Genomic DNA, 22,422 nt, shown 5'->3' with positions numbered 1-22,422 from the left:
GATGCCAACATTGTATATTTAATCTACAGTCCCACCCACTCAACACACTTGCATTCACCATGACAGCATGTTTTACTTTAAAAGATCTCCGGCAAAGAGCCCCCTCATGTGGCCGATGGGGTATTGCAGTACCGACCCCAATAGGAGCAAAAACAGCCCAATCATGAAGCATGGCACCCTAACATGTATGTGATGGCAACACTTCCTTGTAAGGAAGCCCCCCTTCTTCTCCCCCCTTGAACCCTTCATGTATTCTCCCACCTGCATTTCTGTATTTTCATACGTGCTTCACACAATGCAGCCTATTCAGTGTGTCTGCCCAAGGGATGAAAACAACAGCAGGCCATTTCTAATAAATATGGCTTCATTATGTGACCTCCCCCTCACACAATGCAGTGCTGCAAATTTGTGCACAGTCTTTCAGGTCCTGTTCAGTTTCTAAATTTGTGTGACATGACCTTGTGCCGGGAAACAAGGTTTACAACGCAGTCATTACATTGCAACATCCTTTACAATGCATGTCATTACAATGCAGCCATTACAACCCATGTCACTACAACACAGGCATTACATCGCAAGTCATTACAATGCATACCATTACGAAGCCTAGTACCCTTACACTATCCAACACTTACCCTACTGTTGCACTCACTGGAGTTAGAATAGTAATGTTTACTCCCACAATATCCAATACTTACTCTACTGATACACTCACCGGAGTTACAATAGTATGTATTACCCCTATTACAACCAACATGTACCTTAAATATGATGTATTGGTAGGCATTGTAATGATATGCGTTGTAAAGGTATAATGTGATGTAATGGAATGCATTGTAAAGGTAATTTCTGAAAATGCAAAGTAATGGCATTTGATGTAAAAGAATGCATTGTAAAGGAATGCATTGTAAATGTGTGCATTGTAACGTCATGCATTCCCTAGTGCCATATCATTATCCTATGCTTACAAAGAAGGGGTGTTTACATTTCATTTTTCCTTCGTCAGCATACATACATTAAACAGAATGAGTCAGTTACAGCCCTGTGTTTCCAGGCTCTGCGGTCTGCACCCCATGCACTGACTCAAAGATATTACCAATTATACATGTAATGAAGACAGGAGAAAGAAATGCAAAGACTCCTTCTGCACCGGCAGAGCGCAGAGAATGGGAGCATAATTCAGACCCATGGCTATCACTACTGACTGAATCAAACACTTTGAAATCAGCGCGGCTAATCCTGGGTGTCTCCAGAAAAGTCTAGGGGCAATGTCTGTGTGTTATACCCCTAGGTGTGGAGTTCTGGACTTAATTAAGGTCCAGAGGTGTCAGGGACAACACCCGAAGACCCCTGAGTTCTACCTGTCTCGGTGCACAAATAAACAGAAACACGGGCTTCTCGATGGCGGCGTCAAAGACCAAAGGTTTATTACTGCAAGGATACAGAAGTCACAGAAACTACACACGGGCAGATTCTAGGAGCCTGTTCGATTTGTACTAAGTTGGTTGCTCCTTAAATACACGTTTTTTAGCTGTAGGCAACATTCTTCACATACTCGTACATTTCTTAAACGTTGTATCCTAAACAATAAATATTTGGCGTTAAACAGGAATAGTCAACAAAGTTTCTGATGTCAAACATTTCGAATGAGGGGTTCCCACTGTTCAATCATAATCCCATGTCATCTTCTTATTCAGGAGCCGGACCGCCTCATCGTAAATTTCGTTACCTCCCCCTAATAAAGGCCCAGAAGGAAAGGAGCAGAGCCAGGTGTAGAAGATAGAAAAGCAGGATAAGAGATGTTTGTGGGCCGTAAATGGGCAAGGCTACTGACTTCGGCCGCCTAATCATGATCAGGCCAACGAGCACGAGAACCAGTATAGCAGGACTGGCTTTAGGCAGAGGAGGCAGCTTCTGCCGAGTCATGCGGCCACAGCGTTTCTGACTTGAGGTGTATGTGTCATTAACAAGGTGAATCGCCGGCTAAAGCCTACGTGTCCTTTAGGTGGAATGAATTGATCAGAGGTCACTGTTTGTTCATTGACTATGTGAGGGCAAGAATACAAGATGGATGCCATATTCTAAAATGGATGCCATCGGTGTACCGGAAATGTGCTCATAACAAGAGTGCTCTTGCTCGTAGCATAGCGAAAACACCAGGATATACTATATGGATCATTTACGGTTCACTGGTACCGAAATTATAGGTTTACGACGATGTCGAAAACACGGGTTCGAAACGTCACAGAACCTCAGGTGCTTGCTTTTGTAAACATCACAACAGTCTCAATATACATTTGTAATTAAATTTATAATATGAATTGTATCAAATAATCTGAACTCTCTATGTGAAGACATTCACATTCTATTGTTATGAACAGTGAAGATTTATTTTCCAGACCCGTATTTGTCACTCTCTTTCTCTTTACCTTTCTTGTTCTCTCTTGTTCTCTCCTCTTCTCTGTCATTCTCTCTCTCTTTATTCCCACTCTTTTTATGCTCTCACTATTGTTCTTTTTAGCTCTTGTTCTCTCTCTCTTTTTCTTTCCCTCTTTCTCCATATTCGTTGCTCTACTTATCTCTTGCACTCACTGTTCTCTCTCCATCTCGCTCTCTCTTTGTCCCTCTCCTTTTTCTCGATGTGTTTTCTTTCTTTCTTCATCTCTCTTTCTTACTCTCTTTCCCTTCCTTAAATTCTTTCTCTTACTGCCTTATTCTCGTCCTTTCTTTCTCATCTCTCCTCTGCTCAATATTGTTTTCGTGCTCTCACCTTCTCTCTATCTTTCCCTCTAATTTATCTTTCTTTCCCTCTCCCACTCTCCTCCCTGTCTCCCTGTGATTGGGTGAGATTGATAGGAGGACACTGGTTTGGGAGTTGTACTTAATATATAATTTTACTGTTTAAAATCTAAATGAACTTTTTGTTTCTCTGTTTCTTTGCAGTTGACACACATGCTGTTCGCCTCTCTAATGCTGCGGATCCTTGTGCTGGGGTTGTGCTGGTTAACATAGATAACTTTGAAGGAACAATTTGTGACGTGTCCTGGGATATGAATGATGCTGCTGTGGTCTGCAGGCAGCTGGGGTGCGGAGTGCCAATCTCAGCGCCGGGAGGGTCTGTCTTTGGAGCCCCCTCTAACAAGTATCCCACAATAACCAGTGTGGGCTGCAGAGGAGATGAGCCCAGCTTGTTAAAGTGTTCTTTCAGCTCCAGAACACAAGCATTTTGTAACCAAAGAAGAGACGCCTCAGTACATTGCACAGGTAAGAAATGCATCAGATCCTACAAAGTAATATCCCGAATCCTTTTAGAGTGACTTGTCCACTATTGGTTTATGACCTTAGTGTTCCAAGGGATTGTTCTACACACTCTTCCCTCGCTCCCACTTCATGAATTCTAACCAGGAGGAGAGTCCTTCAGTTGGCAATAAAGATCTGGCTCTCCTGGCTACTGTCCTTCCATTTTGTCTTCTCATGAAACATAATGTGTTTTCAAAAAATTGGTTTGCAATATATTTTATTATGATGTGCATACAGTGTAGAATCACAAATTGAACATTGTACTCAAATATTCTGCATTTGTAACCCCAGACTCAGATTCTACAGAATAGACTATCTCTGTGGGGTTGATGAAGGAGGTATATCAACACAGAGGGATTTAGGTCTCAATTTTAAAAATACCGCACCTCCTTTTCCTCTTCCACCCTTCATGTCCAGTCATATCTTTATGATGTATAGTCTTTTATGAATGCGGGATCAGCTTTTCGAAATGCTACCTCTCTTAAAAAACATATTCTGGATTTTAACTTAAATATTTAATTCAACATTGAAATCTGGATAATCAATTCTCTTCAAAGAACTTACACCAGAGAACTACTCAATCAGTCAAGATCACAGGCTAGCCAAGAAAGGAGGCAGTCTTGACTTATCTTTGAAAAATGTGAATGTATTTCCAGCTGCATATCCACCCTTCAAGTAAGTAACAAAGGGAATTAGTATTTGGGGTCGGCAGTCACCCACCTCAAGCAATAACAACACTAACTTTGCAGAGTAAAAACCTAAGCAACAAAGGAGCATATTACCAACAAGTAACGATATTTATCGCTAAATAGGCTTAGCGACAATTTTTTTATTGCAGAGCATCGCAGGATTTTATCACTAAGATAGCGTGCTATTTGCATCGTTTATCTCAAATGTGATAAAATACCTGGCAAAAGCGAGGAAATGCGTGAATATTGCTGAGAATACAGCGATATTCACGCATTAGCGACAAAATGCTCTTAGCCATGTTATCCACCTCCCATTGGATAACATGGCTAAGGACTTGTCTGGGCAGGTGTTAGCTTTTGGAGATATTCGCTCTTAGCGCAAATATTTCCATCGCTACGCCTGCCTTGCTAATAGGCAATTGCGATGTAAGCCACTGTTTTTAGTCGCTAACAGTTTGGTACACCCACTTTGAGTGTCATTAGCGATAAATATCGCTAACATGCGAAGCGGGCCCCAAACCGCTCGCTATCACCTAAAAGCTGTCGCTAACTGCTGTTAGCGACAGCTTGCTAATAGGGCGATAGAATTATCGCAGCTTAGCGGCCGAAAACGGCCGCTAAAGCAGCGAAAATTCCCTATCGCCACCCTTGATAATATGCCCCAAAATTACTTGAGCTCGGCCTCATTGTAGCTATGACACCTAGAAGACAGGTTCAAGTTAGAGCAATGGATAAAGTACTTAAGGAGTATCAAAGCAGTAATAAAGTAAAAAACAAAGAATAAAACATCCAAACCTAATGAGAACAATAAAGTAGACTTCAGTAAAGAGAATGTCACCATAAAAAATAATCTAACAAGGGGAACCAGAAATATCAGTCTTTAACACCTTCGATGCAGATGACGAGCTCAGCTCGTCATCAGCCACAGGGGGCGTGTGCGGATGACGAGCTGAGCGCTTCATCTTACGCAGCTTTTAGAAAAAAGCCGCGTAGGGGAAAAGTAACCGCCGCAGCGATGCGGTTAAAGTTTTAAGTGAAAATAGCTCCAAATACCCTATGGGCCTGATTTCAATGTTAGGCAGAATTCTGTACGACCAACACAGAATAGGTCCTGGACCGACCAACACCCTGTCAGTGGTCCCGACTACCTCATTAGGATGCGACTGATTACTGTTCAGTCACATACTGATATTTCACGATGGAAGCATGCATTATGGACTTAAACCTCCTACAATGCATGGTCCCATAGTGAAATGCGAGGGGCTGTTCATCTGCTCCCTGTGGTAGGCACCTCAAGGTGCCTGTCAAAGGGTGCAGGGATCAACAGCGGGGTAACACAGGGAACCCTGATTGGGGCCCTCAAACACGATTTCTGACAAGCAATGTTGAAAAACGTGCATTGTAACTTCAAGGGCGGAAAGGACCACCCTTGAGATCATTAGATGACTTCCAACTACCGTATGGGCTCTTGGAGCAAGACTTCTGGGTGCTGGAACAAGGACAATGAACCAAGATCTGATAGTCTCCCTGTCGGGTGTGGGGCCATCACCTAGGAAGTGAAGACCACTTGCCTTGAGCCTGTAGAATGAGCTTCTGCCTGCCTGGCAAGATCACTGGATCCTGTAAAGAGGAGAAAATCACCTGAGGGAGCAAGACTCAACAAAAAAACTTTAAAAGTGGACATCAGTGAGCAGTGTTTGAGACAAACAATCCAATCAAAGACCATTGCAGGTGTGTGGTCCTCATCCCAAAGTTCTCAGCTCATATGTAAGGGAGGGGTCCACCAAAAAGTACAAGACATTGCTAGTGTGTGCACCTAAGTCAACAACTTCTGTGCATTAGAAAACTGGGCCAGTGTGAAGCATTAGCCATTGCCTGCTTCTGTGTCAAAGTGGGCAAATTCAATGTATCAGATAGAGAGGCACAGGGAAGTTCAGGCTATTACTCAGGCTTGCTTCAATGTCATCAGCCTCTTTGACTCTAGAAGGAGACCATTTGGGTAATTTTTGAACTCAAAGCCACAAATCATAAAATGACCCGCAGTATTCTGAACATGAGCAACAACTCCTTTAAAGTGGTAGGTTTTAAAACAATAATAATTGACCCCAAATTGGATTGTTTGAAGATGGAGAAGGGTGATGCATCTTCTAAGAATAACCGTGAGGGATTGTGGAACCACAACATTGAGAAACTGCAGAAGAACAGGAGCAACCCAGTCCTCAAGTGATTGATGCTTGACATACATATGGGTAAGGCCGTTCTAGGCCGTCCAGCCTGCTTGGGTCATGTACTTCTGCATACCTCATACCTGCCCCCCTCTCAAATAGCCTTGGATTGCTTGATCTGCGATTACCACTGACAGTCAAGTGTTGAAAGGGGTAGTACTTCGCCCAATAACTCTGGACCCATAGTGAGTCAGGCCCAGAGACATCAGGATTAAAAGGCCACCAACCCCCTAGAGTGGGCCAGCACCTCTTGCTTGTCCCATGACCCTCTATTTGGGGTTCTAAAACCAGGTAAATAATCAGTCCCTTCATTGTGTTTACTTTGAATGGGTTCTTGGGGCAGCTTCCATCCTACTGGGGTTTGGGCCAGCCTTTTTCTTAGTTCTCTCGTTACATTTACTTGTGAAAGGGCAAGCCTCACTGTGGGTATTTACAATTTAATATTGTTCCTCTGCCCACTTTAATTGACCTTCCTGCAACAGGAGGAAGAACACGACCCAACACCAAGGCTCTCTCATTAGTGATGTTGTTTGAGATGTTATCCATGATGTTATCAGCGATGTCACTGACTATGTTATAAGTGATGTAATATGTAAGTTCATAAGCAGTGCATTGCGGGCCATTAGTTATAGTTAGTTAGCACAGCTTCCTATAACTGCTGAATGTCTTTGCGTTTGTACGAGTAAAATCTGAGCGTATCTATAATGTCCCTGTAGCCTTTGTTTTTTTTTCAGTGAATTTCTATTTATTTAGTAACTATGGGCCAGATGTATCAAAGGGTTTTGCCCATTCTGTATCTATGGGAATATGTGTTGATACATATGGCCCTATAAATCCCTGGGCTTTAGGAGGTCTGCCTAGAACTTCATCAGCTATCACTTCTTCTACATTTCTAGTAACCATTTCCTCTTTCTCAATTGGACAACCATTTTTAACCTCATAAGCTTGACAACTGATGTCAACTGCATGCAACAAATCATTGCTCTGTAAATAACTCTCTTCATTAAAAAAAGGCTCTGAACATGAACTGTGTTTCCAATGCCCTAAAAAAAATAACAAAAATTACTTCTGTTAATTGACTGTTTTCCTCTAACGTTTGGCCTTCGTTAAATGGATTGGTTTATCTAGTGATCGAATTATCTTCAATACTAAAATGAAGAATTTCCTTTTTACTTCAAAATCCTTTTCAACAATGAATTTAATATGTTTCTTCTTTTTATAAAATTGTGTTCTCTTTCTATATTCTTTGTGTGTTTCAGTAAATTAATTTTTGGCTAATTTCTTTATATTGATTTTTTCTTCTTTTACTATAAGTTGTATACTTTGTTTTTACTGTTACTTTTTTGCTTTTTCTATTTGTTGCACATTTTTTTGTGCTTGGTACATTTTCACTGCTTTGGACATTTCCATTTTTTTCTGAATCTAGTAATGTTTTTTATAAAGTCTTTTGTGGTCTTTCCATCAATTGTTCTCTTTTTAGACCCATTATGTTGGTCTTCCAATACTTGTGGTTGAGTTGTTTTCAAATGAATTTACTTTTTCTGACTTTTTCTTCTTCTTTCTTTTTGCAGCATGATAACTTTATTTTAACGATGATAAAGAGTATCTGAAAAAAAATAAACATGAATAAGTATTTATTAAAAACTTTAAAAAATTATACATTTTAATTACTATACACACACATTTCATACAAATTCTGCCAAAATAACTGTAGGACTAAAGCACAACTGTGAAGGTGATAAGAGCACTACATACATAATGCATAGCAGTTTGAAGCACTCCATAAAACTAGAACCTGAAGCACTCAATGACTACATGCATATTTACTAAATGATTATAATATTATAAGGAAAGACACTGCGTGAATTAACAATTGGATCACTTTTACTTTAATAAATAGATTACTACATAGTACACAAACACTCACTATGGTTTTGCAACAGTACATTTTTAGAATTTACAGTAGTGCAGTGTTGTTTCTCTAGTGTAGGGTAGTGCAGTGATATTTCAGTAGTGTAGGATGTCGTACTAATTTAAGGTTTAGGGTAGTGTAATAGTGTTTCATTAGTGTAGGGGGTCATGCTGGGGTAATGTTTTAGAGTTTAGGGTACTACACTGCTGATTCGGTAGTATAGGTAGATGTACTGGGGTAGATTTAGGGTTTAGGGTAGTGCAGTGGTCTTTATGTAGTGTAGAAGGTCCTGCTGGGACAGTGTTCTAGGATAGTGCTGTGCTTTTATATAGTGTACAGGATCATGCTAGGGACAGTGTTTTAGAATAGAAGATAGTGCAGTGGTGTTTGTGTAGTGTAGGGGTCATGCAGGTTAGTGCAATGGTGTTTGAGTAGTGTAGGTGGTTTAGGGTAGTGAAGTGGTGTTTATGTAGTGCATGGGCTCATAATAGGAATAGTGTTTTAGAGTTTAAGGAAGTGTAGTGGTGTTTGTGTAGTATATGGAGTCGTGCTGGAGTAGTGTTTTACGGTAGTGCAGTAGTGTTTGGGTAGTGTACGGGGTCGTGCTGGAGTAGTGTTCTAGGATGGTGCAGTCGCGATTGGGTAGTGAAGGAGGTCGTGGTGAGATAGATTAATGTTTAGGGTAATGCAATGGTGTTTGAGCAGTGTACAGAGTCGTGCTGGGTAGTGTTATAGTATATAGGATAGGACAGTAGTGTTTATGTAGTGTAGGGGGTCATACAAGGGGTAGATTTAGAGTTTAAAGTTGTGCACTGGTTTTGGTGTAGTGTATAGGGTATTGTTGTGGTAGTGTTTTAGGGTAGTGCAATAGTGCTTCGGTAGTGTAGGGGGTCATGCTGGTGTATATTTAAGGTTTAGGGTAGTACAATGGTGTTTGGGTACTGTAGTGGGTCGTGCTGTTATAGTGTTTTAGAGTTTAGGGTAGTGCATTGATAAATAGGTAGTGTAGGAGGTCGTGCTGGGGAAATGTTGTAGGGTAGTGCGTTGGTATTTATGTACAGTACAGGGTCATGGTACGGATAGCGTTATAGGGTTTAAGGTAGTGAAGTGGTGTTTGTGTAGTGTAGGGGATCTTGGTACGGTAGTGTTCTAGGGAATAAACTGGTGTTTGGGTAGTGTATGAGGTTCTGCTGCAGTAGATTTAAGCTTTAGAGTAGTGAAATGGTGATTAGGTAGTATAGGGAGTCATACTGGGGTAGTGCTCTAGCATAGTGCAGTGGTGTTTATGTACCATAGGTGATCATTCTAGGGATAGTGTTATAAGGTTTAAGGCAGTGCAGTGGTGTTTGTGTAGTGTAGGGGGCCGTGGTAGGGCACTGTTCTAGGAAATAAAGTGGTGTTTGGATAGTGTAGGAGGTTCTGCTGGGGTAGATTTAAAGTTTAGAGTAGTAAAGTGGTGAATAGGTAGTGTAGGTGGTCATGCTGGAGGTAGATTAAGAGTTTACAGTAGTTCAGTGGTGTTTGAGTAGTGTAGGAATTCAGCCTGGGGGTAGTGTCACTACAAGACTACATGTACTTATTTGTCTGCAAAAACATCATGCATACATTCCATAAATTTCAGAACTGCATTTTACTATTAATACTAAACTCATTTTGGAAACACATAAGCAATGACTATTTTCTAATTCTACGAAAATGTGACAACACCATTCGGTTTTAACAAATAACATATCGGGAAACACATAAACTTCCAAAATGCTTCTCTCAGAGCAAATCTTAAATGCACAGACTCTCCGTGTGATTCTAGAGAAATAACAACATTTCCTATGAATACAATAGTAGGATACTATAGTGGTGTTTGGGTAGTATAAGGGCTCCTGCTGCGATAGATTTAAGCTTCAGAGTAGTGAAATGGTGATTAGGTAGCAGAGGTGCAACTAGAGTCTAATTTCGGAGGGGGCTAAGGAAAAATTTTAGTGTTGGGCTGATTCTTCAGGCAAACGACAGAGTGGAGCTGCAGGGGCTCTACGCAGGGGGGACATCAAAGCCTAATTAACAAGCAAAGTGTCTTTAAAAGACCTGTGAAGTACGCGGATGCGGCTGTGTGTGCCCCGGAAGGTGTCTCATCCCGGGCAGCCACACACGTCGGGGGGGCTGAAACCTTATGAATCCAATGGGCATTGCACGCCTGTTAGGTGGTATAAGGAGTCATAGAGAGGTAGTGTTCTAGCCTAGAGCAATGGTATTTATGTACCATGGGAGATAATGCGAGGGATGGCATTTTAGGGTGTAAGGTAGTGCAGTGGTGTTTGTGTACTAATTAGAGTGGGGTCATGGTAGGGGAGTGTTCTAAGAAATTAACTGGTGTTTGGGTAGTGTAGAGGTTCTGCTGGGGTAGATTTAAGGTTTAGGGTAATAAAATGGTGAATATGGTGAATAGGTACAGTAGGTACTCATGCTGGAGGTAGATTAAGGGTTTACAGTAGTAGAGTGGTATTTGGGTTGCATAGGAAATCTTACTGGTGGAAGTGTCTCTATAAGACTACATGTACTTATTTGTCTACAAAAACATCAAACAAGCATTCCATATATTTCAGAACTGCCCTTTACTATTAACACTAAACTCATTTTGGAAACACATAACCAATGACTATTTTCTAATTCTACCAAAATCGGAGAAGACAATATGTTTTTTACCAATAACATGTCGGGAAACACATAAACAACCAAAATGCTTCTCTCAGAGTGATTCCTACATGCAGAGACTCAGTGTGTCATTCTAGACAAATAAAAATATTTCTTATAAATGCAATAGTAGGGTAGTATAGTGGTGTTTGGGTAGTGTAAGGGGTACTACTGTGATAGATTCAGGCTTTAGAAAACATTAGAACAGCATATTTATCTGTATGCAAACACATAAAATAAACAAATGCTTATCTCAGAATACTTTCTAAAAGCACACAAACTCACAATAAAATTCTGCAGAAAAAAAAGTATTCCCAGCACTTTACCAGGACAAACACATTACTCTGATTGAAAACAAAGTGCACCACATACATTCCCTCACAAATCAATAACTCACCGTTCCAATTGTTTTGTAGAATAAGAAGTATGTCAGTCACACAGCGATTTACTTATTCAGAATCTCTGTTTTCAACACCTCTCACCAGAACCATAGAATGGCAGAGTTTCCTCTCATTTTCAACACATATACACCTTCACATCAAATCACATTCCTTCCCACATTAATTCAAAACCAAACACACATTTCTATAGGTTAGACATTTCAATCATTTCCAAACAACATATATTTGAACCCTATCCCCAATCTGCCTTCTGTCTGTTACCATAGAAACACGTCATAAACACTTAACTGAGCTCCCAGGTCAAAAGTCCATCACACAATATTGCTAATGAAACCAGCAAGTGTGCTTGGCTTCTCAATATACCAGCTTATCCTACGTAATGTTCTTTTCAACCACGTTCTGATAACCAATAAGAATCATACTTTTTAAAAACACAAACATGTACCCTAGTTTCAGGGTAGAATGTTGTCAAACAACCAGTCATTTCTTGTTCTTTTTTCAACAGTGCATCTTATCCACCATTTTAAAAAATTCTTAGTTTTCAAACTGCCACTTCATTTTACAGAGGTCATCTGAGTGCATCCAGACCTCTATTCAAGATGCTTGGAATGTAGATTGTGGGGCACAGCTATATTTTCTGGAGCCAAAGGTACCCAGAACAGAAAGTAATTCACAAAGACCTAGGTTTACCAAACCTAGACATTAAATGGATTGGACAGAGAGGACTACGGTGGCACCAATTGATGCCATTGGTGAAATCCTTTTTACATATCCAACACTCTGATCGCATAACTGTGCACTGTGGTGGCAATGACCTAGGCACTTTGACTGGAGTACGTCTGGAAATGCTTATGTTCTACAAAACAATTGCAGTGGTGTTTGAGTAGTGTAGGAATTCAGCCTGGGGGTAGTGTCACTACAAGACTACATGTACTTATTTGTCTGCAAAAACATCATGCATACATTCCATAAATTTCAGAACTGCATTTTACTATTAATACTAAACTCATTTTGGAAACACATAAGCAATGACTATTTTCTAATTCTACGAAAATGTGACAACACAATTCGGTTTTAACAAATAACATATCGGGAAACACATAAACTTCCAAAATGCTTCTCTCAGAGCAAATCTTAAATGCACAGACTCTCTGTGTGATTCTAGAGAAATAACAACATTTCCTATGAATACAATAGTAGGATACTATAGTGGTGTTTGGGTAGTATAAGGGCTCCTGCTGCGATACATTTAAGCTCCAGAGTAGTGAAATGGTGATTAGGTAGCAGAGGTGCAACTAGAGTCTAATTTCGGAGGGGGCTAAGGAACATTTTTAGTGGTGGGCTGATTTTTCAGGCAAACGACAGAGTGGAGCTGCAGGGGCTCTACGCAGGGGGGGGACATCAAAGCCTAATTAACAAGCAAAGTGTCTTTAAAAGACCTGTGAAGTACTCGGATGCGGCTGTGTGTGCCCCGGAAGGTGTCTCATCCCGGGCAGCCACACACGTCGGGGGGGCTGAAACCTTATGAATCCAATGGGCATTGCACGCCTGTTAGGTGGTATAAGGAGTCATAGAGAGGTAGTGTTCTAGCCTAGAGCAATGGTATTTATGTACCATGGGAGATAATGCTAGGGATGGCATTTTAGGGTGTAAGGTAGTGCAGTGGTGTTTGTGTACTAATTATAGTGGGGTCATGGTAGGGGAGTGTTCTAAGAAATTAACTGGTGTTTGGGTAGTGTAGAGGTTCTGCTGGGGTAGATTTAAGGTTTAGGGTAATAAAATGGTGAATATGGTGAATAGGTACAGTAGGTACTCATGCTGGAGGTAGATTAAGGGTTTACAGTAGTAGAGTGGTATTTGGGTTGCATAGGAAATCATACTGGTGGAAGTGTCTCTATAAGACTACATGTACTTATTTGTCTACAAAAACATCAAACAAGCATTCCATATATTTCAGAACTGCCTTTTACTATTAACACTAAACTCATTCTGGAAACACATAACCAATGACTATTTTATAATTCTACCAAAATCTGAGCAGACAATATGTTTTTTACCAATAACATGTCGGGAAACACATAAACAACCAAAATGCTTCTCTCAGAGTGATTCCTACATGCAGAGACTCAGTGTGTAATTCTAGACAAATAAAAATATTTCTTATAAATGCAATAGTAGGGTAGTATAGTGGTGTTTGGGTAGTGTAAGGGGTACTACTGTGATAGATTCAGGCTTTAGAAAACATTAGAACAGCATATTTATCTGTATGCAAACACATAAAATAAACAAATGCTTATCTCAGAATACTTTCTAAAAGCACACAAACTCACAATAAAATTCTGCAGAAAAAAAAGTATTCCCAGCACTTTACCAGGACAAACACATTACTCTGATTGAAAACAAAGTGCACCACATACATTCCCTCACAAATCAATAACTCACCGTTCCAATTGTTTTGTAGAATAAGAAGTATGTCAGTCACACAGCAGATTTACTTATTCAGAATCTCTGTTTTCAACACCTCTCACCAGAACCATAGAATGGCAGAGTTTCCCTCTCATTTTCAACACATATACACCTTCACATCAAATCACATTCCTTCCCACATTAATTCAAAACCAAACACACATTTCTATAGGTTAGACATTTCAATCATTTCCAAACAACATATATTTGAACCCTATCCCCAATCTGCCTTCTGTCTGTTACCATAGAAACACGTCATAAACACTTAACTGAGCTCCCAGGTCAAAAGTCCATCACACAATATTGCTAATGAAACCAGCAAGTGTGCTTGGCTTCTCAATATACCAGCTTATCCTACGTAATGTTCTTTTCAACCACGTTCTGATAACCAATAAGAATCATACTTTTTAAAAACACAAACATGTACCCTAGTTTCAGGGTAGAATGTTGTCAAACAACCAGTCATTTCTTGTTCTTTTTTCAACAGTGCATCTTATCCACCATTTTAAAAAAATCTTAGTTTTCAAACTGCCACTTCATTTTACAGAGGTCATCTGAGTGCATCCAGACCTCTATTCAAGATGCTTGGAATGTAGATTGTGGGGCACAGCTATATTTTCTGGAGCCAAAGGTACCCAGAACAGAAAGTAATTCACAAAGACCTAGGTTTACCAAACCTAGACATTAAATGGATTGGACAGAGAGGACTACGGTGGCACCAATTGATGCCATTGGTGAAATCCTTTTTACATATCCAACACTCTGATCGCATAACTGTGCACTGTGGTGGCAATGACCTAGGCACTTTGACTGGAGTACGTCTGGAAATGCTTATGAAGGACACCTTTGGAAACTTGTCTATTCTAACATATGCCAAAGGCAGAAATGGAACTGGTCCAATCAATTTTGTCCACAGATTGAGAAAGCTAGGAAACATCTGAATAAATATGTTTCTGCTTTTCTCCGAGAATAAAGAATAGGGTCCATTTACCACAACAATCTGCGTTTTAATATGCATGGCATCTATAGGAGAGCTGGTGTACATTTTACAGATCAAGGGAACTGAGTCTTCCTCATGAACTTTAGACTATGCATCGATACTTACGTGTAGGTACTAAAATCTCTCAATAAACACAAGGGCTCTTTTTAGAGCCACCCAAGATCTAAACACATAAGCTGAATGTATATCTCAAAAATATATGCTTTTGATTTTTTCCATGGCAAAATGCGTGGATCCTAAGTGCACCCCGCAACTTTAATAAAATAAATTGTTTCCTTCTTTTTTGGCCCTACGGGTCCTTATGTGACCCCCTGAGTACTCCTGGCCCACACCGCTCGAGGACTACAGTCCCTTATTGATGGTTTTATCAGCTTCATGTAGGATCTAGATCTAACGCCCATTCTCACTAAATCATACGTAATGTAAACAGGAAAAAGACCATCTAAGAATTTTATTTTTACAATTGGGTCTCACAAATTAGAAAAAGTTCAGCCATTTAATTATCTAGGGATTTTATTTTATAAGCACCTTAGTTTTAAAACATTGAATAATGATAAATGTAGCTCACAAATCAGCTTGGTGGGCTCAATTATGCATTTTGCAAAAAGACTAGGCCGCTGGTCACTGAATGAAATAATGCACCTTTATAACTCTGTATGCTGTGCTAGGACCTTGTAAGGAAGTGAGGTTTGGGGTTTTAGAGATACGACGATGATTCAAAATGAGGAAAAGAAATTCCTGAGAAGGGTGCTGCAGGTACCACAAAGCACACCTTCACATATTGTCCACGAGGAGTTAGGCCTCACTAATATTATTGATAGCTTAGACTCAAACTCATAACCTGTTGGATTAAAATATGGACGTACCCTGAAGCCACATTAAGTAGGCAAATACTAACGGACTGCATTGCCCTGGATAGGGGACTAATGATACCTTGGCTCAAATATGTAAGGGAGTCCTTGAAAGGGTCGGGTTATGTCAAGTATTTCGATCAACGCACTAAACTTTCGCCTAAAGACAAGGGAATGATAAAGATGGAATTCTTAAGGCAAACAGCAAATGGAAGGGAGGACAGAGAACTGATGAAATCCTCGGTGAGAGCCCACTTGCTAACTAAATCAACTCCAGGAATGGAATTTTACCTGTCCCATATGTACACCAAAGACGACTAGTTCCTAATGACCAGATTCAGGCTGAATCTTCTGCATCACATTTTATCGGTTCCAGCAGGGTACACATCAAATATCGAGATAAAGGGACCGTGCGGCTGCGACCAGTGGTCTCTGCAGGACACTCTTCATTTTGTTTTAATATGCCCCTTCAATGCGTACCCTAGGACTATGTTTTTAAAAGCTATTCTAAGGCAAATTAGATTCAACCAGGCAAAGGTGGCACTATTGTTTCTGAAATTGTCAGCAGATCCACTAACACTGTTTAGTATGTAAAATTTGTTAAGATCGGACGTGAGACCAAGGAACACTAGAGGCGATGAATAACTGTCTATGATCCTCCTTGTTGACAGAAGGGTTGGCTGCACCAATATCGGACCTTTGTTGCAAACCCGTGTTACCGTGCCGGGAGATCGTCATCTCTGATTGGGGAGATTGAAATGTCCATGGGGCTGCTGTTTGGACCTTCACATAGTCCAAGAAAAAATCTCTTTTTCACTATCGAGGAGTGTTATATACATTGTAAGCCAGATCCTGCATATAAGTATCTTGATACACATCGTAAGAAAAGTACCATTTCTACCAACGGCGGCAGATATCATTCACTTTACTCCGAACAAGGCACATCGAGCATCCTTACCAAGTGTAGTATTTGTGCCCTCTACTACTGGTGGATCTTTCTATTTCTTTTTCGTGTCTTTGTCGCCTAGGAGAAGGGGTCTCTGACTTAATCACAACAAGAAAGCATAAGAGATTTCCCGTACCTGTGGCATTGCGTTCGCTCTAAAACACGCCCATCCATTTTACCTCATTTGGTTCGCAGCTTGAATATTAACAATACAGATTTAGCCCTGACGAAGTTACAACAAGTAACGAAACGCGTTGGCTGTGTATATGTCTTTTTGGTAGAATTATCTAAATAAAGAAAAGAGAACTCAAGATTACAAATACCTGCGTAATTCCTTTGAGTGCGCCTTCCACTTTTTTTTTAGAAGAGTTGGCTGCACCAATATTGCCCAGGATTCTTGTTTTTATTGTATAAATTGTTTTTAATATGACTTTTTAGACATGCAACAATTTTACTGTGAATGTTTATATATTTTTGTATTTTATTACATAACTTTCAGCGGTTGTAATGCCTTTCTCTTTTAATAATGCACTTTGTATGGTATTGTTTCTATATCGAATAAAGTAATTTTTTATAGATTGATTGACACCTTGTGCAGGCCTAGGGGGTCAGGGTGTGGCTACCCTGCACCTGTCCACATTTTGCACACATATTTCACAGACTTCTTCACCCTCGCTTCGACCTAGGCACAAAATGACTACCAACAGTTCCTGGGTTTGAATGTTTACAACCGCTTAACAACGAATTAGAATTGAGCACGTAATCGGGACGATGTGCTTATGCTGCGATGTCAATCCTTGCACAATCCAAGGATTCACAGCAGCCATAGATATATAAATGACTTTATCCATAATTCTCTCAGAAACTACTGAACAGATTGACAACATATAAGCAAAAAGCACAAGTCCGAACTGAGGACTACCTCTCTGCCAAATTTGGAGTAATTCTGTTCAGCCATTCGGGATGTAACCGTGTCTAAACATCACATGGGAAATTGCATGGGGAAAACACCTTTTGGGACCCACTTCTTTCTCAGCCCCCGCTTGACCAATCACCCCCAAACATTCAGGGAAGGTGCAGAACTGAGCTGGCCAAAAGTAAAAAAAGAATCAAGGAGATTCATCAATCAATGCCAAAGTCATTCCAATTAGAATGTTGTGGTTTTCCTATGGATAATAGGTCCTAACTATAGCTACCTACTTGCGACTGCCAGTAGCTAATATATCATTATTATTATATTATATTATATTATATTATATTATATTATATTATATTATATTATATTATATTATATTATATTATATTATATTATATTATATTATATTTTATTATATTATATGTTCAGCTCACCTCAGTGCCCCCCAGGGTCCTTCAGGCTTTCTCTTGGTCCGTAGGACTTAGGGTTCGAGCCGGGAAGGGTACCGGAGCTGGCCTCTTTGTCCCATCACTAAAAGGCTGTTCACAGTGTTCATTAAACACTGTGAACAGATTATATACGGAGTAATAATATAAAGCTAGAACGCTCATGCCATAGCTCACCAACTGGATCTGTGCTATTACCCAACTGATGCCTTTACCGCGTCTATAACATAATATTACCATAATAATATCACTGTAGAGGCATACTTGGTAAATGCGTATTACCAAACATGCCTTTACTGTAATATTATCTTGGTAAAGGTATACATGTTGAAGCACTATTCGTATGAAATGCATGGGTGGTACTGACGCACGTTGTACGGGCTGCATTGTAAAGGCATGCATACTAATTGAATGTGTGGAACAGTCATACAACCCTCGTTTACATGAGAAAGTGTAATGTCATAATCTCAAGTATTACATATAATATTGACATTCCAGATCATTCCATATTATGCTGCATGATGAAATTAGCGGTTTGTCACCATTACCACCTCAAGACTCTTAATTAGGATTTGAATTTTAAAAATGCATTTATTCTTAATCTACCTTCCCATGCACCTACAGTACTCCTAGTGCTAAAAATCCCCCACGTGTATTTCTACTTTAGAACTTGTAAATAAATAAATAAATCTGAATTGAGTTTTGGAGAAGTGTGGGGCATATTATCAATGCTGTGCAAAAAATATCGCAGAGCGTTGATAACGTAGAAAAATCTATTGCCGATTTCACATCGCCTGTTAGCAGCGTATTCTCAACGCTAAAGCCAACAGGCGATGTGAAATTGTCGATAGGTCGCATTAGCGCGTGAAAACAAGTGCTGTTTTCACGCGCTAATGTATGCCTTGATAATATGGGGGGGGTGGATTTAGCTTTATGATCCACCTCCTCTTGTTAGCAATGCCTAACATGTACTAAAAGCAGGCGTTGGGAGACCTGCGATAGACGCGTTTATCGCAGGTCTTCTTCTCCCAAGGCCTGCCTTGTGAATAGGGCAATCCCACCTCCAACCACATTTTACATGTGGTTGGACGTGGGTTCGCCCACCCTGCATGTCATTAGCGTTATTTATCGCCCCCAGCGTGGGGCCAATAATTAGCGCATGAAATGCGTCGCTAACCGGAGTTAGCAACGCTTTCATAATAGGGCGATAATTAATTCATGCATTAGCAACCGGAAAAGGACGCTAACACATGAATTAAGGCCCTTGATAATATGCCCCTGTTGCAACATACAGCAATAGCCTTGAGGCAGGAGTTAACTGTGAGTTGTGTGTCTTATGTATTTTATTGCTGATTGAGGGTGAATCATCACAGTGAGAGTCTTCTGTTAATATTAGGTATCATCCGAGCATGGCAGGTATCAAGGACTGAAGAATTCACGATTCACCAAAGATTGAGTAAAGATTGAAAGACAGGATAGTGGTAGTAAGGCAAACATTAACATTTCGGTAAGGCCTTCTTGACTAGACATTCAAAGTCAATCAGAAAGGTTTATTCACATGGCCATAATGACATATTTTAGAATCTCAAAGATGCGATGTCTTAGAAGTGTGAGGGTGTAGAGGTAATAATCGCTGACCAACTAGCAGTATACCTGTCAGTATACCTGTCAGTGGGGTTGTATTACTGGGGCCACGGTGGCAAAATCCTGATGAGCGGAGCTGTGTCCAAAGAGGCGCCCACTGTATCGATCATGGACTCACTCCCATGCCTTGGATCCCATTGGCCAATTACATCCATGTGGGGAAGGAGTAGTGGTAGATGCTGTCAACACATCTGCTGAGAGACTGGAAAAAGAGCGTTCACATGTTTGACAGATGTATTCCCACAGCACGTCATTTGTCGCTGAATATTACCTTATTATTTATCAAAAAGACGTTATATTTTCTTAGTTCCTTTTGTTGGCATTCCTTTCCAATGCCTTTTTAATCTCTTCCCAGGTCCTGATCAGGTCCGGTTGGTGAACGGCCCCTCTCTCTGTGCTGGAAGAGTTGAGGTCAGGCACAATGGTGTGTGGGGTAAAGTCTGTGATGACTCCTGGGATCAGAAGGACGCGTCGGTGGTCTGTAGACAGCTTGGATGTGGAGCTGTAGGAAGCTATGGGTATAATTCATCATTCGGGATCAGCCCTTTGACAGTTCTGATGAGTAACGTCCAATGCCAAGGAGATGAGTCTGCCCTGTGGAAATGTGCCCAGAGAGGCTGGAGTGTTAATACCTGTCCAACGGGGAGGAATGCTGGAGTGACCTGTGCAGGTAAGAAGTGCAAGCTGAGAGTAAAAACAAGCTTCATTGCATAATGAAGATATGAGTCACATCAGTCAAAATATAAAGTGACCTTGGACAGACAGCATTGCATCAGGTGCAGGTGAATGAACCATTAATGCCCTTCATCAAATAATTAAGATCCATATTCACTCTCGAATTAGGGGTGATTTTACAAACCCCCTTCCTGCCTGTATACTTGTGTGTGCTCCTGTTCTCTGTATCTTGCCAAACTTTATGACTCCTTTGGGGAAGGAGGGTTTCACAAGTCAATCCCTACCCACTGTTAAGCCTCCTAGAAGCCGACGTTGTGATTTTTCTTGCCTAAAATTACTTTGCACCATCCACTGAGGCCTTTTTTTAATTGTAAGTGCTTAGCAATGATCCTATTACTTATCGATAATCTTCACTACCCTGAACTCTAGTCTTCCCCATCACAGTCCCATTCTATCCGCCCATTCCTCCATCCCTCCATACTTCCCTCCGCCCTTCCTTACAGTCCTCCTTCCCTCCATCCTTCAATCCATCCTTATGTCGGTCCTTCCCTCCCTCCCTCCATCCTGCCTTCCCTCTGTCCCTCTCTCCCTCCATTCTTCCCTCCCTCCCTCTCTCCTTCCCTCCCTCCATCTCTCCTTCTCTTTCCTTGGCATCTCTATAAGCTTGGCATTTGCAGGTTGTCGATATAGGGAAGAGGGAGGAAACAGGGAAGAGGGGGAGTATTTCCGTTAAAAGAAAATAAAAGCTCCGAGAAGTGTAGAGATTGTTGGCATCTCTCAAAGGGTAGCTGTCTGGAAGGGGCGGAGCCATCTCATGTGGTTATAGCTGGGATAGACAAGAAGGACCAAGGTGTAGTTCAAATAATTAAAAATACAGTAAGATTGTGATCAATACTTGTGTTGCCCAAAAGTTATGTATTAAATGAGTCTCTCATGGAAATTATTCTGCTATATGACTATTCAAAACTGACACTTTTGTACTTTTGCATGGTCCAATGGTATTGGAGCTCTCGCTCCATCCTGCATCTCTCCGCAGCGCAAAAACAACTCAATGGTATTGGACCCCACTAGGTGTGCTCAAGAGTTACACTCCACAACAACAGGCTCATTTTCTCCCTGATCCTGTTTCAATTTAAGTTTTTTTTTACACCTTCATTATCGCTTCCTCCCATTCCCCCCTGTTGCTGCTTGCCTGCTTGGCCTGAACCCAACTACCTCCTTCGTCGCTGCTGCTTTTATTTCTATTTTTTTGTACAATCCGTCTTGCCGCTAACGCCAGCTGATGGTCTTGGAGTAGCTCAAGTGCTCACCAGTTACATTACGCAATGACACATTCCTTGTCATACACAGGGGGAAGCACAGAGCCACAAGCTGTTTAAATTTGGTTCCCCAGTTCCCCTATTAGCTCTGGCCGTTACACCACATCCTCATTTCACTTCAAAGCTCTTCAACTGTTTCTCAATAACACTTCAACATTCTTCAGCAAGACCCCCTTTACACCAAACAAGCAAAGTCAAAGCCAAATGATCTCTCCAATGTCAGAGCTATTGGCATTGTCAATATGAATGCTTAGCCATGTTGCTTAGCAACATATCTGCTGTTTGTTCAACATGCTTAGCAAGGCTGAAAGTCACTGTACAAAGTTCTATGATGCGGCCAGCACAGACCACTTGTTAGGTCTCGCCTATGCAGTGCGCATGCGCTGGATAGGAGAGAGATCTAATGTCATTGGCACAGCTTTGGGGGCAAAAACGTGCTAGTATTATATTGCTTGCAATGGCAACGTGTGCATGTGTGGCAATTTCCTTGCAGGAGTGTGCGGAGCCATATGGTGGTGCCATATGGGCACACGCTTCTGCAAGGGAATCACGTAGGCCCCTTCCCCTGCTCCCGAGCCACACGCTTGTTTAAGACTTGTGCCCTGCTGTGTACAGAGGCTGTAGAAAATCCAGTGATTTGCAGCAGCTGTGAGTGTCTAAGAGAAGCCTTTCAAGGGGCCTTCATCAGCACCACTGACATTTTTTTTTTACCGTATATGTCATTTAAGTATATGAAGTGCAGTAAATGCGTAATTTAGTGAATTTCGCATAGCAAACTGCAAAGTCCCCAAATTACGCAAATCATGAACGCGTAATTTTGATTTCACTTAGGCATAGTTTGTCACTGGTAAAGGCCTTTGCACATCTAGCCCAGGGAGTATTCGGATTCCCACAGTCAAACAAGGTATATAGGTTACATGTTATATGTTATGTTATATGTGGGTTGG

General features: G+C 40.9%; 1 protein-coding gene across 1 annotated transcript in view; it reads left to right on the top strand.

Moving 5' to 3' along the window:
• LOC147706665 (CD5 antigen-like) overlaps positions 1–22,422 on the top strand; it is a 91,583-nt gene that overhangs the window by 15,045 nt on the left and 54,116 nt on the right. The window contains exons 2-3 of the mRNA XM_086925811.1: positions 2,944–3,264; positions 19,837–20,151. Of these exons, the coding sequence (XP_086781937.1) occupies positions 2,944–3,264; positions 19,837–20,151 (636 nt within the window). The remainder of the gene's footprint in view (positions 1–2,943; positions 3,265–19,836; positions 20,152–22,422) is intronic.

This window comes from Lissotriton vulgaris, chromosome 6 (genome assembly GCF_964263255.1).
Source record: "Lissotriton vulgaris chromosome 6, aLisVul1.2, whole genome shotgun sequence".
NCBI lineage: Eukaryota > Metazoa > Chordata > Amphibia > Caudata > Salamandridae > Lissotriton > Lissotriton vulgaris.
The sequence above is the reverse complement of the archived record's forward strand: the minus strand, read 5'-3'. Positions and strand labels throughout refer to the sequence as shown.